The sequence below is a fragment of the Misgurnus anguillicaudatus genome, chromosome 2 (assembly GCF_027580225.2).
Source record: "Misgurnus anguillicaudatus chromosome 2, ASM2758022v2, whole genome shotgun sequence".
In the NCBI taxonomy this organism is placed as follows: Eukaryota; Metazoa; Chordata; class Actinopteri; order Cypriniformes; family Cobitidae; genus Misgurnus; species Misgurnus anguillicaudatus.
Genome location: NC_073338.2, coordinates 16,090,708 through 16,105,597, shown reverse-complemented (window position 1 = coordinate 16,105,597; position 14,890 = coordinate 16,090,708). Strand labels below are relative to the sequence as shown.

Sequence of the window (14,890 nt, the reverse complement as noted above, 5' to 3'; positions counted from 1 at the left end):
ACAGTAGCTGTATCCCTTCTAGCCACAACCCTCCCTCTCCTATCACAAACACGCACGCCAAAACTTTCTTCAGTTTCGTGTCTAATCATGTGCATTATTATTATTAACACATCCTATTAGTATTTACAACAAATTCCATCTTCAGTTGAAAATATATCGATATTTAAAAATAAATATGATTGTATTATTTTAATAATGTTTTATTTATTCACATACCCACAGTACAGCAGTCAAAAATATTAATTGTGGAGTGTATATAAAAACAGTGTAAATTCATATTTGTTTATAGTGTCATACATGTAACCTAACATGCACCTAAACACATAGTAGCCTACAGACTGTGTATATTTACATGCACCTGTATCTGTACTTTGGACACATTCTGTAAGAGTATACCAATAAAGCAAGTTTTTGATTATGGTTGTTTTAAGATGTGACTTGAGATAAGTAATAGATAATTACACAAAATATATAATCAGTTAAATTTTATTTCACTTTACAGCTTTGAAGGTAGCACTGAAATGAATATAATATGCAAAGATGATAGAGAGACTTCATATAATAATTAATCTATTTATTAGCTTTAGTTTTTGACACTATCGACTGATGGCAATTATTGAAGTGATGTTGAAGACAAGAAACTTTTCTGTCTCATTCGGTTCTGGACATCCTTGGTCCTGCAGTTCTCTCTGCAAAATGAATCAAACAAAATAAAACAGCATAATATGAAACATGATCACGTATAACAATATATAACAGATATGTTTGTGTATTAGTCACTCACAGTTGTTTGGCTAGATAAGTTGTTTGGGTTTGACAGGCTTTCCTCTGACTCTCTGCTGCCATCTGTTGGCTGTTTGCGGCATCACGCAGAGCTGCGCATGAATCTAAGTGATGCGCTTCACTGCTCACATTCATCCACAGTGTCTCAATAAGAGCTGTGCACACATCAAAATACATTTTACATTTTCATTCTAACGTCAACATAACATGAAATAACTATAAAAGTCACTTATTAAAAAAGTAAATGGTTTTCTTTGTTGCACCACCATATAAAAAAAAAAACAAGACAATATCTACTTGTTGGACAAATATATAACAAATGCGGAAAATATGTGAATATAAACCACTGGTTTGACCTCATCATTGACTTTTCTTTTATTCTTTAAGGCCTGCAAGATGTTATTTCATCAGTCAATTACACATTGTTTATTTTATAATCTATATAATAATGCTCTGGAAAACATCTAAATAACATCTTTCACTGCGATGGTTTTGTTATTAGGGATTAAAAAAAATATATTTCCATATTAGCCATTCCTCCTACCCTGCTGTTGGGCCAGCATAGAAGAAAGTCCTTTATACTCATCCAGATGCAGAATTCTTATGTTTTCCAAAGCTGTTAGATTTTTCTTTAGGGTCATCTAAAATAAGATGGAACAAAATACAGCATTCGAATATTGGTAAGAATAAAAACAAAACAGTACAATCTGGCAACCACTGTTGCAAAAACTGTTTTGTATAAGGCCCTGTCCCAAATGGCGCACTTCATGTGGACTTTCGGTCTTGTGGCCTTAAATTGCGCGTTCTCGCTTAGTCTACGAGTCCGTAGGGCAGGAGTGGGGAACCCTGGGTCCTGGAGGGCCACTGTCCTGCACAGTTTAGTTCCAACCCTAACCAAACACACCTGAATTTCATTTTCAAGTAATCCTGAAAACTTTAATTAGATTTTTCAGATGTGTTTGATTAGGGTTGGAACTAGACTCTGCAGGACAGTGGCCCTCCAGGACCAGCGGCCCTCCAGGACCAGCGTTCCCCACCCCTGCCGTAGGGTGTCCCATCTGTCATTTTTATGCTTTGAAGTGTGCTCATCAGCGCCTCCTTTGCCCCCTTGATGCGGTCTTCAGCGAAGCCCGCACTGCAGCAGGCTTCGCGCACTTTGCCAACCCAGAAGTCCTTGCGAAAGGGCAATCAGACCAATCAGGCGACGGAAGGGAGGAGTTCACACTGACGGGCAACTTCTCTACCTATTTCCGGTGTGATGCTCGAGTCTGTCCCAAAATACAACTCCGGTGCACCCACGTGGACTCGCATCAAGGGTCCCTTAAGTCTGGACTACGTGATGTCATCAAAGTGTGGACTCTGAGGAGGACCACAAGTCCGGAGTGTGCCATTTGGGACAGGGCCTATGATAGTTTCGATGATTTAAAAATAACCACACTGCAACGTTCTACAAACGTTATTTTAGGGTTGCAAAAAAAATTGTTCCCTGATCGTTATTGCCCCCCCCAAAAAACCCCAAATGACCACCAGACATAGGGGAACATTCTGTGTTTGCTGGGTCCATATGACTTCAACAGCAGTATAACCATAACCAGGTCCAACATGTTTATATTATGTAAGCCTTTAATCAAGGACATACAGTTGTGAAATGCAAATGTAAACATGTTCAAATTTAGTTATAGTGCTTTGTACAAGGTTGCATTGTTTCAAAGCAGCTTTACATGAAAGAAGAATAATAGGAAAACTATTTAACATAATGTAAAGAGTAGAATATATACCACTTATAATGATATAAGACAAGACTCACCCGTAGATTCAAACTCTCAGCTAGAGATGCTTTTGTTTCTCTCTGATCTTTGTGAATAGTTTCCAGCTCCTCTTGAAGTTCAGTCTGGTTCTCAGAGCTCAGCTTCAGTGTAGATTTGAAGTCGTTCTCCTCGTTTTCTTTCACAACTTTAGCTTCTTCCATTTCTTTAATTAAAGCCTGCTGTTCTGCTCTGCACTGTTCAATGCTTGCTTTAGGGCTCCATGTTACCCAGACCACGATGACTATCAGAGACGCCATGGACCACAGCATAAGGAAAGCCGTAACCCATTTGTAGGTGTTTTGGGCTGAGCTGGACCTGGCCATACTGACCGAGATAAAGCTGGGTTTGTACAAACCAAATTGACCCTCTGCTGTGAAACAACAGGGACGTTTATACCGTCAGAGTTGGACCAGCTGTGTTTTCCTTACTGAGGCTGGTGTGACAGCTACATTAAGCATATCTACATTGCCATTTTTTCCTCTGGTCCTAATGGAAAACTAGGGAATGATTAGAGATTACTACTTTAGGTCATAAACTCTTAAAAATGTTGGGTATTTCCAGCGTTGGGTTAAATTAACTTAGAAAATGTTTATATTTGACCCAATAATGGATTAAAATACACTGCTCAAAATAATAAAGGGAACACTAAAATAACACATCCTAGATCTGAATGAATTAAATAATTTTATTAATTACTTTTTTCTTTACATAGTTAAAAGTGCTGACAACAAAATCCCCCAAAAATTATCAATGGAAATCAAATTTATAAACCCATAGAGGTCTGGATTTGGAGTCACACTTAAAATTGAAGTGGAAAACCCCACAACAGGCTGATTCAACTTTTATTTTATGTCCTTAAAACAAGTCAAAATGAGGCTCAGAAGTGTGTGTGGCCTCCACGTGCCTGTATGACCTCTCTACAATGCCTGAGCATGCTCCTGATGAGGTGGCGAATGGTCTCCTGAGGGATCTCCTCCCAGACCTGGACTAAACCATCCACCAACTCCTGGACAAATCTGTGGTGCAACGTGGTGTTGGTGGATGATGTCCAAGATGTGCTCAATTGGGTTCAGATCTGTGGAATGGGCGGGCCAGTCCATAGCATCAATGCCTCCCTCTTGCAGGTACTGCTGACACACTCCAGCCACATGAGGTCTAGCATTGTCCTGCATAAAGAGGAACCCAGGGCCAACCGCACCAGCATATGATCTCACAAGGGGTCTGAGTACCTAATGGCAGTCAGGCTACCTCAAGAGTTTGATTTGGAGTTACATTGTGGTGTTTAAGTGTTCCCTTTATTTTTTTGAGCAGTGTAATTCAGCACAGGTTAAAGGGGCCATGGCACAAGACTTTTTTAAGATGTCAAATAAATCTTTGGTGTCCCCAGAGTACACATGTGAAGTTTTAGCTCAAAATTCCATATAGATCATTTATTATAACATGTAAAATTGCCACTTTGTAGGTGTGAGCAAAAATGTGCCGTTTTGAGTGTGTCCTTTAAAATGCAAATGAGCTGATGAAATCCAAACACTGATCACAATGATGCAATTGGTGGTTTGATACAATTGAATTATTTTTTCTCTCTCTCTCTGCACTAAGTGGCTGTGCCGTGGTTGGATAGTGCAGATTAAGGGGCGGTATTATTATAATAAGATCATCATAGGGAGAGCCAAATTTCAATGACCTATTTTTTCACATGCTCGCGGATAATGGTTTAGCAAAACTAAGTTACTGGGTTGATCTTTTTCACATTTTCTAGGTTGATAAAAGTACTCAATTATAGCACTTAAACATAGAAAAAGTCAGATTTTTCATGCCATTGCCCCTTTAAATTACAAATGGGTTGGGTTCATTCTTTTTTGACCCAATGCTGGTGTATCTTGTTTTCCTGAAATATTACTTTTATGCTCATGGCATAGTGGCAAGTCAAACCTATTAGATCACTGTAATACATTTTTTCATGTGTACTTTATTAAACATTTGCAAAACTTATGCCAGATACAACATTTTAGTAAACAGAGCATGCAAAGAAGTCCATATGTTTATTCAAGTAACTAAACATGACTGGAGATGGAAAATCATTTGTTTAATTTAATCTCCGAGACATCCAACATCACCAGGCATGTTGAAATTAAGATAAAGAGTGTTTGCATTCAGCTCCTCACCCCCCAAATAAAGACGCTGTAAATGTATCTTCAATTCTTTTTATTCAAATGGATTTTTGATATGTATATAAATTCGTTGTAAATAAAACAAATAATGAGAGTACAGTACTATATGCAAACCAATACAAACATTGCTGACTTTACAAATGAGCTCGGTTTCCTGATCGAGTTACCGATGCTCATCCGCACATGGAATGTCATGCAAAAAAACAATGGAATGTCTGAAGTGTGTGTTTTAAACTTAAAGAAAAGAGTAAACTTGGGATATTTATTATTACAGAAGCAGCTAACTGAATATGATTTAAGCAGAGTATTAAAGTTTTGTATGCATCATTCAATAAAGCAGTTAGAAGTTACTAGCACTTTGTCTTAAATAAAATTAGTGTTGACGTTGCATAGGCAAAGCAGTGCTTCACATCGGATGTGCGGCACAACAAAAGCAAAGGAATCTTGTTTATTTATTCCTCATAGAGGAACGTGTAGTGCATTATTCACATTTAGGGTTGCAAAATTATGGGAATTTTGGAAACTTGCCATGGAAAATACATATATGGGAATTGTGGCACACAGATGAAGATGAGTCAGATGTTGTGGACGCTAATGTTTGTATATGATACAGCTTTTAAATTTCAAAAGAATTCCTTGGAATATTTCCAAAATTCCTGAGTTTGCAACCCTATTCATAATGTACATTTAGTATGATTTGCTCTGAGTGCTATTTGATATCAATACTCGAGTACTAGTGAATGATTTAATCCAGCAAATGCATATTTTCAGGTGATATGCAAAAATGCAATATGTTGACTTTAGCTGTAACAGCCTGGCATCACATGCGAATACTGCTACACTAAAAAATGCTGGGTTATTTTCAACCAAGCATTTGGTCAAAAAAGGACAAAACCTGCCATTGGGTTAAATGTTTATACAGTATTCGACCCAACAATGGGTTAAAACAACCCTGCATAGGTTAAATTACGTCAGGGTTCATAAAAAATAACCCAACATTTTTTTAAAGTGTATGCACAAGCAAACTGCTTATTCTTCACACACACACCCTCACTTAGACTCAAGTAAAGATTTGCATTGCCTGCTCTTTGTTCTGGGTGCATAAAGGTGTAAACTCTAAAGGCATCAAGCTTATTGCGATAGTCTTTAATACTATATAGCTGTCCCGTACGTACCAAGCAAAGATATTAGATATACTACATACAGAAAGCAAAGAGAAAGCTTCAAGCCATGCCGGTACTGCGTGCGTCGTTTTCAGCAGAAATGGAGCGCACCAGTTCTTCCACCCAGCGCACCTCGGAGCCCATCTGCTCGGCCAGGACCTCATAGCGGTTCTCCAGCCGACCGAACTTGCGTTTGAGGGCGTTGGCCGACAGCATGGCGGCCCGGGTGTCCTCCTGGCTCTGCCTGCGCAGGGATTGAGCCTTCTGCAGCTCCTGTTTGATCTGATTTAGATTTGTGGCGATGCTCTCGTTCTCCTCCTTGTACCAGCTCTCCTTCTCCTCATAGATGGAGAGCAGAGCGGCCACGTCTTCCCTGCAGGAGCGCTGGTTCTTCTCCAGCTCTCGCAGACTGTCCTCGGCCAATGCTATTTCCTCCATGACCTGGGAGAAGCGCTCGAAGTTGATGTAGGTGTTGTTGGGAGGCATGCTGGAGTGAGATTTGATGGTGTACTCCTTCAGACGGGTGGTCTTTAGGCGTCTACGCTCCGGCTTGCGCTCGGTCTCTTCTGGCCTCACGTTGCGCCTCTTAATCACCTGTAGGGGGCGACGCAAAGAGTCAAGAAGAGCACAAATGGCAACGGAAAATAACGGAAAATTATTGATATTTGAACCTTGATCCAGGGATGCTGGAGACTGTCGTCAATTGTCATTCTCTTCCTGAAAGTGATAAACAAAATGAAAGTTACTGAATAGTAAATAAACATGAATTAATCAAGTATAACTTATTATGTAATTATGAGTCTTAAAGGGGACATGTCACAATAATTTTTTAAGATCTCAAATAAATCTTTGGTGTCCCCAGAGCACACATATGAAGTTTTAGCTCAAAATCCCATATAGATAATTTATTATAGCATGTTAAAATTGACACTTTGTAAGTGTGTGCAAAAATGTGCCGTTTTGGGTGTGTCCTTTAAAATGCAAATGAGCAGATGAAGTGCAAACACTGATCACAATGACGGTGTTTTAACGGCAATTCAAACTCAATTGTGCTGTGAATTAATTTTTCTTTCTCTCTTTCTCTCTGCACTAAATGGCTGTGCTGTGATTGGATAGTGCAGATTAAGGGGTGGTATTATTATAATAAGAGCTCCTTATGACATCATAAAAAGAGCCAAATTTCAATGACATATTTTTTCACGTGCTTGTAGAGAATGGTTTACCAAAACTAAGCTACTGGGTTGATCTTTCTCACATTTTCTAGGTTGATAAAAGCACTGGGAACCCAGTTATAGCACTTAAACCTAGAAAAAGTCCGATTTTTATGACATGGCCCCTTTAATCAATGACAGGTGTGGCTTGTGAATGTTTATGATTATAAAACATATACTAACTTAGGATCCTTGACCAGCAGTCGGCGAATGAAATCCTTAGCGAGCTCGCTCGTGTTGCTGAAGAACTCTTCATCAAAGTCATAGTTGACGGCTGAGATGTTGGTGAGCGTTTCTTGTTTGGTCTCACCAAGAAATGGAGAAGCACCACTCAGGCTGAAGAACATTAATAAAGCATTGACATTCATTAAGCTCAATGGCAAACCATGCAATCAAACCAGTGCATTACAAATTATTTGCATTGATACTTACAGTATATATGTGATAACTCCAATGCTCCTGCAGGTAAGAAAATGACATTGTTTGATAACAGAAATAAAACAATAACACATCATATATACTGAACATTATGTGGTGGTTTCCCAGACAGGGATTAGACTAGTCCTAGACTAAAATAAATTTAAGAGCTGTCCAAACTGAAAACAACTTGCACTGACATATCTTAAAATACATCAATGCCCTTTGTTTTGCATCAAAATGCACACAGGTAATGTTTTTAGTAAGGCATGTTTGTTAAAACTAGTTATATTTCCTAATTAAACTAAGGCATTGTCCTGGTTTAAGCTAATCTCTGTCCAGGAAACCACCCCATAGTATCAGAATCACATATTTTAAAACAAACAGGCACGACTGACTTACCACATGTCTGCCTCTAGGCCAAGTGGTTCATAATTTACAATTTCCGGAGCTAGAAAAAAATATTGTAATTTAAAGACTCCTAAATAATCTTTAATAGACAAAGTCACATAAAAGTGGGCTTTAATGCACTTGGGTACTTACCAACAAACTCAGGTGTTCCAAAGATGTTCTTAAATTCATTTCCATCTTTAATCTGATGTGCAATTCCAAAATCTATCAGCTTGATTCTGGGACTCGGAACGTTCTTATCAAGCAGCATTATGTTCTCGGGCTGTGAAAGAAGTCATGCAGTGATTCAAGACTTGTAATAGATCCATTTACAGAAAAAAATTAGGAGACTGCTTTAAGATTATTTAAAGGGACAATAAGTAGGATTTTCCCCCATCTAGTGGTGAAATTGTATTTTACATTCAAACGAATAGTGCTCTCGAGCGCCTCGCTTTTCAAATGCGTGTTACAACTACGATAGCCGTTATGTACTCACTGAGGCCTTGTCCACGTGGACACGGGTATTTTTATAACCGTAACTTTTATTACGCGGTTCGGCTGTTCTTCAAAACGGAAACACAGTAGCATGGGTGCCAGACGATCTTAGCCCCGCCCACAACATTTTGAGAACGGGAAGATCGGTCTGGGGTTTCTGGGTTGAGGAGCTACTATGCTAGACCCAAAGCTGGTCGAACCAATCAAATTGTCAGGGCTGGCTTATACGATGATGGACAGATAATCAACAGTAACATAATGAACCACGTCACCAAAGAGTGCGTGTGTTGAATCTGTTTACAACGAAATGGCTGCCGCTGTAGAGTTCAGATGTGTGGATTCTGACATTGAGTCTGTTCTAAAAGATATCGACAGAGCATTGATTTTAAAAGAGGAACAGAGAAACGCGAGCAAGGCATTTATTGATGTTTTTGCCGTCCTTCCTAAAAAGCTGGTCGCAACTGAAATGGGTATCACGGCGATGCAACTCGGCGTGCATGACGAGATGGATATAATTAGCAGTCGTTGCCAGCTTCTTTTCGGAAGCCCGGAATCGTGACTGCTGAATAAGTGGAGGGACATGCTAGGCTCCAACATTTTCAAGCCAACGTAATGGGTATCGTCGTGGATGAAGTTCACTTAACGTACAAAATGGTAAGAGATAGTCTTACTGTATGACTTAGTAAATACTTAATGTTGTGATATAAATGAAATGTTGTAAACATAGTAGGTGTTGATGTACATTCGCTAACTCAGACTTAGTATAATCACAATGTTAGTGTCATTGTAGCGAAATAACTAGCATTTCGGTCAGGCTGCAAATGACGTAATTTCAACATACTTCACACACTCCGTTGCTCTGATTGGTCGTAGGTCTATCCAATTGAGTGCAGAGGCATTTTTCGGTTGAGACACGCCTCATAATTATAGCTCAATGGAGCGGTATCAGACTCAAATTCTGACTAGAATTGAGTATGACAACGTCAGGCTAGAAACACAGTATCAGGGCACTGATATTGAACATTTTTGAAAACCCCCTGTTGTTGGGTGAGGATTTTTAGAAACGCCGGTTGCAGTGTTGTCGTGTAGACAGTACAACTGGGGTTTTTGCTTCTGATTGGCCAACGTGGCTTTATGATTAGGGTTATATCACCGCTTGCTGGTGTGGCATGCTCTTAACAGCGTGTGATCGGGTGTTTTTGCGTGTTCATGTAGGCAGAGATTTCTTTTAAACTGAGCATGTGTGGAGGGGATTTTTTTTAAACTGCAGGAGGAAAAACTCTGGTTATAAAAATACCCGTGTCCGTGTGGACTAGGCCTGAATCTCTTTGTCCGTTCAGCTGGTTCACGTGTTCTGAACGAAAACGTGTTGTTGAAACGCATTGGTAGGCTAGTGCTTTTTGTCCCTCTGTGCTATAATAGTTTATCAATATGGCAGAACGACATGGAAGCCTCCTTGAACTTAAACGTTCAATGTAAATAAAAAGAAGAAATTCTACGAAAGAAAGATCAGATCATTGGCAGAGGTCATTTGACACATGTATGAATAAAGACATTGATTTTGACTAATAAAATACTTAACAAAAACTACACACTGTGTATTAATCACATTGTTTTAATCACATATTTTATGTGTCCTATCATGCTCTCTTGTCTTTTACATTGCGGTTGGGTGACTTTGGCACTCTTAAGGTTTGCTCTTTTTGGAATTCAACAGACACTGGACTGAAATGGTCACACTACATGTAGAAATGATGATTAAACTGGCTTTGTTTCTAGTTCATCGAAGCCAAAATCATGATTACTTAAGATATTTTGAGTAAATACATATCTATGTAGCTAAGAAATTAGCCTCAACTAAGCAAAATACAAACTTAAATCCAGCACACTTGCGCTTACCTTCAAGTCAAAGTGTGCAATGCGTTTAGAGTGAAGGTAATGCACTCCATCCAGGATCTGCTTGAGGAACTGTGTTGCCTCCTCCTCCGTCAGAGACTCCTTCTCAGCCAGGAAGTCAAAGAGCTCCCCTCCGGACACCAGCTCCAGGATCAGGATCACATCTGTTTTGTTCTCAAAGATGTCATGAAGGGTGATGATGTTGCTGTGCTGGATCTCTCGGAGGATGTTCACCTCTCGCTCGATCTCCTCTCTGCTCACGCCACGTCGGCTGGACGACAGCCGTCTCTTCTTGATGAACTTGGCAGCGTATTCTGTTCCGCTGCTCCTTTCTTTACATTTACGCACGATGGCAAACTGTCCACTGTGAAACGTTAACAACAAACATTAGCAGATTATAACTGATGACAGGCCAAACAATGACATTTTCTAAAGATTTATGATGTCGCTGTTTGCTAGGGTGATTTGGGTGGGCGCAAGGTGGTCAAAGCTATAAGGCTGCATAATGATTAATCACAACTAATTTTTGCAGAATAAACATTTTTGTTTACATCATATTTGTGTGTTTACTGTGTATTATAATTATGTTAATATAAATACACACATGCATGTATATAGACGGTTTCATCGGACGCATGTGTGGTGACGCGATTACGCGTCTGAGGGGAACTTAACTTCCGGTCTCTGTTCGTTTTATGGTCTGACTAGTGTTTAAACTGAACTCTGGAACAAATACCTTGTCAAAAATAACAAATGTTTTGGTTTCCTAAAGATGAGAGAAGATGGCAATCATAAATTACCGCAAATTGATTGGGAGAGGTTTGACAGCCAGTCTGTAGTAAAGATTGCATACTATATATTATATAGTGCACATTTTACACAGTAACGTTAGCTAAAGGGGTGTGCACACCAAAGCTTTTACGCCCACTGCTGGCGCATGTTTTCAAATCAGCCAGCAGCTAGCTGTTTTCTTCCACGCTGAAAACCGGCACTCATCGGTTTTTCCACGTTCAGTTCTGAGCGCCGAGAGTTGGAAAATATTCAACTTTGGGTGAGAAGCTCCGCTCGTTAATGTCAGTTCTCACACGACCGTCCAATCACAGTGGAGGAGGGGCGGGACATTACCACAGCAACCAACCGGCTCACAGCTGAAGTATCAGAGCTATCAAAGCGCTCAGCTGAAGAAAGCTGGCACTCAACTGAAAAAATAGCTGGCATTCGCCGTTTTTAGCCGCGTTTAAAAGTTTTGGTGTGGTGTTACGCTTTAGCTATGATTTGAACGAAGGTAATCTACCTGTTGTTTATTTTGCTTGTCATAAAAAAAACTACACAAAAATTACTTTGTTGATATTGATTTCTTAGCAGAGTTCACCGGAAGTTAAGTTTGTTCCACAAAAGCGGTTTGTTTATGTTGTTACTGCTGAAACCGTCTATATAAGAAATATTTACATGTGGATGTACATTTTAAATTTATATATATTATATAAATACCTTTATCAATATATTTTTGTGTATTTACATAATTATTATATACAGTACACATATACGAGTTAAACAAAAATGTTTATTCTTCAAAAGATTAGTTGCGATTAATCGTTATGCAGCCCTAGACCAAGTCTCGCACCTAGATATAACTTGGATCTCTAATAAAATGCAAGTATTTGTTTTCCTGTTTTCATCTGCCAGGCAATGTAAATCATTTTACATGTATGCATTTGGAAGACATTTTAATTTAAAAAAAAGCATTACAGGTATTCCTTTTTTTCCATCAGTTTGTGTGTTGGTTCCAGGGTTCGAACCCTTGACCGTTAACAAATGCTCTAACAGCGAGCTACACAGGAGCACAAATTCTGTAAGCATAATTCTGGTTACAAAGTAAAAGTCATGTATGTATTTTCAACAGGTAAACATTAAACAACCGTGACGTTTAATAATTGAGAAACTCAGATGCAAAAACCTCTAAACGCCACCTCCATCCGAATGCTCTGCATGTACTATATGTTCATTAAAGTACAGTAAAGTACAGTAAATTACAGTAAATACTATCATTTAAATATGCTTAATCCTAGCCTCAGATCATTTACAAATATTGCTATGTTATAAAAAAAGCTCATTCAATAAAAAAACATGACAGACGAACTTAGAGGGTTTTGCATCTGAGTTCTTCAATTGTTTGAATGGTAATAGCAATAGTGATGCTTGATTGCCTTAGCAAAAAACACAGAGGAGTAATTTCAAAAATGAAAGTGCTGCACAAAGCAACCCAAGAGAATTCTGGGCTGGCTGCAGTATTGAGAGTATGCATTGTGAATCAGTGATGTCATGCTGCTGCAGCACTACCATATATAGAGAGGCTTGATTCAATGCGTGTGGATGATTGTGTCAATGTGCTGCAGCTGTGATAAAACTCTTGATTCTTGCAGTTCTGTTTGTTTTTATACTGCATTGAGATGTACAAACACACGGTGTTGCCATGGCATCCCAAAGCAAAACAACTGCCAATACAAACAATATCCTGACATGTATTTATTCATTCTTACATAATTATAGCATCTAAACAAAAACATTAATGACTTAGGCTAATCTTGGTTTGTGTGAAATTCTTTTACTTGTAAAGAGTGATATCTTACCTTCCCAACTCCTCTCCCATTTCATAGAAAAGCTCAACATTCTCCTGTCTGAAGCCAGCCATGATTTGCTGACTTCAACTGACCGGTCTGCTGGAAAACAAGTTCCTGTTATACTTTGTTAAATAAAGTACTTGACACAGTTAGATTTTTGTTAGTAAGTAATAAAAAATATTTAATAGTGAAAAAACTAATTACATAAAAAATTATATAGGCTAGTAAATTAGTATAAACAGAGATGGCAATAAAGGCGCAAGTCAGCCAACAAACAGATAAGTGGGGTCTTTGAAGGGTCCACAGTATTTACTCTTGACCTCACAGGAAGTTGGATTTTAAGAAGAAATTCCATTGCTGTTCACGTCACCTTCATAAACCAGAGAGCAGACAGACCCTAATTCTCATTCACCCCCTTTCTTTCTTTATTCTCGCTTACATTAAACTGTGTGAATATACTCGTTACTGTATAGTTTGAACACTTCAGTTATATTACAGCTTAAAAAACACACACAATGAATCCAGAAAAGTAATCGATTCAGTTTACTAAAAATCCGTGAAGTGTTATCAACCAGGAAGATGAACATTACAGGCAACGATTAAGATACAGTTAGATCCTCTGTTTACTAAGTATACTGTGGGCATTATTTTAATCCACAAGATATCTACCGGTAACACACTGACTTCAAGGTAGCCATCTGGCTAACTCCTCTCAGACAACAACGAACACCGGCAGGCTAATACATACGCTGACACACAAAACACGCAGTATAGATACATACAAATTCGTCCCGTCAATGTCGTCGTTATACTATCAAAGTTGTTATCTGGAATACCTGAAAACTACGTTTCTTTACATACCTTAACGTCCCTGCATTCCTCAGCCAAAAACTATTTTCCGGTTGCTGGCTGCGCTCTGGAGAGGCGTGGCTTGCTGACTGACGTCGCCTGGACTCCACCGCAGGATGACGTCAGCCTGCCAGGTGTTCGTGCATTTAAGCTCTGGTTTTAGTTAGAAAACTTGTTTGGGCTTGTTTATTTCACTGTTCTTTTGTTAGTGCTCCCATAACAGTATCATAACACACAAAGGTTTAAAAGAAGTAAAATAAGTTTTTTTCTAGAGGATAAACTGCTCAAGCAAATAATAGTTGTTGAATTGCGATGTGCTTGACCTTCATGATGCAATAATAATGGCAATTCTTTCATGAGTTTTCTTATGTACAATAAGGTTTAAAGGTGGTATTGACATCTGTCTCGTCAGTGATCCAGAATAACAAGTAGTCAGCATAGACGGGCAGCTGTTTACTTCTTGTATTAACAATAACATGCCTCTTTTATGACCACTTCTATTTGCTTTTGTTGTTAAGGGGACAGTCCCTATTCCAACAACATACACTTACTATCATTATTATGCCTATTTATTGAGGCTGCAGTCTAAATCACATAAATATACACTTTCTTAATATATTGATGATACTAATATTGCATGATTTTAAGTATGTATCAGATCTAAGAAAGCTACATTTTAGGGCTTTAGTGTACACATTCATAGGATGTTGGCTGAAACAGCTAACATCCTTGAGGAGTGGAAGGACTGTCCCAAAGCAATATAATATACAAGTTACTATATATAAGTATAATATATAACTCATGTGACCATATATAGCATGCAAAATTAGCACTATATATACAGAGATGACAAAAAATCACTTCAGAAGAATTTGTAGATAATTACATCAATCATTTGAACATTTTGCACGTTTTATTTACGTTTTATTTTATTTACTTCTTTTGAAAATTTGACTTAAATTGAATATTATGCTGCTCTTCTTTACGTCATTGTTATTGTATCGTATTTGAAATATACATGTTATTTTTTCTTGTTCATGTTTTTGCTCTTATTTGTTAAAGGCTTGGTCAACAACTAATTGATTG

The 14,890-nt window shown here is 38.5% G+C and overlaps 2 protein-coding genes across 4 annotated transcripts; both read right to left on the bottom strand.

Moving 5' to 3' along the window:
- Positions 1–90: 90 nt before the first annotated feature.
- LOC129441915 (uncharacterized) lies at positions 91–3,173 on the bottom strand. The gene is made up of 4 exons (XM_055201692.2): positions 2,591–3,173; positions 1,328–1,424; positions 785–938; positions 91–689 (listed from the first exon to the last, which is right to left on the bottom strand). The coding sequence occupies exons 1-4, from the start codon at positions 2,912–2,914 to the stop codon at positions 614–616; spliced, it is 651 nt and encodes a 216-aa protein (XP_055057667.2). The 5' UTR covers positions 2,915–3,173; the 3' UTR covers positions 91–613.
- A 1,610-nt stretch (positions 3,174–4,783) lies between these two features.
- Positions 4,784–13,957, bottom strand: dapk3 (death-associated protein kinase 3). 3 transcript variants are annotated; one of them, XM_055201662.2, is made up of 9 exons: positions 13,817–13,957; positions 12,965–13,054; positions 10,338–10,698; positions 8,097–8,226; positions 7,956–8,004; positions 7,569–7,595; positions 7,320–7,472; positions 6,597–6,642; positions 4,784–6,519 (listed from the first exon to the last, which is right to left on the bottom strand). In XM_055201662.2, exons 2-9 carry the CDS (start codon positions 13,024–13,026, stop codon positions 5,986–5,988), a joined length of 1,362 nt encoding a protein of 453 aa, XP_055057637.1. In that variant the 5' UTR covers positions 13,027–13,054; positions 13,817–13,957; the 3' UTR covers positions 4,784–5,985. The 3 variants fall into 3 exon arrangements, with proteins under 3 accessions (XP_055057637.1, XP_055057638.1, XP_055057640.1); XM_055201663.2 differs by having other exon boundaries at positions 12,965–13,051; positions 13,817–13,951; XM_055201665.2 differs by lacking the exon at positions 13,817–13,957 and adding an exon at positions 13,738–13,757.
- Between the last annotated feature and the right edge of the window lie 933 nt (positions 13,958–14,890).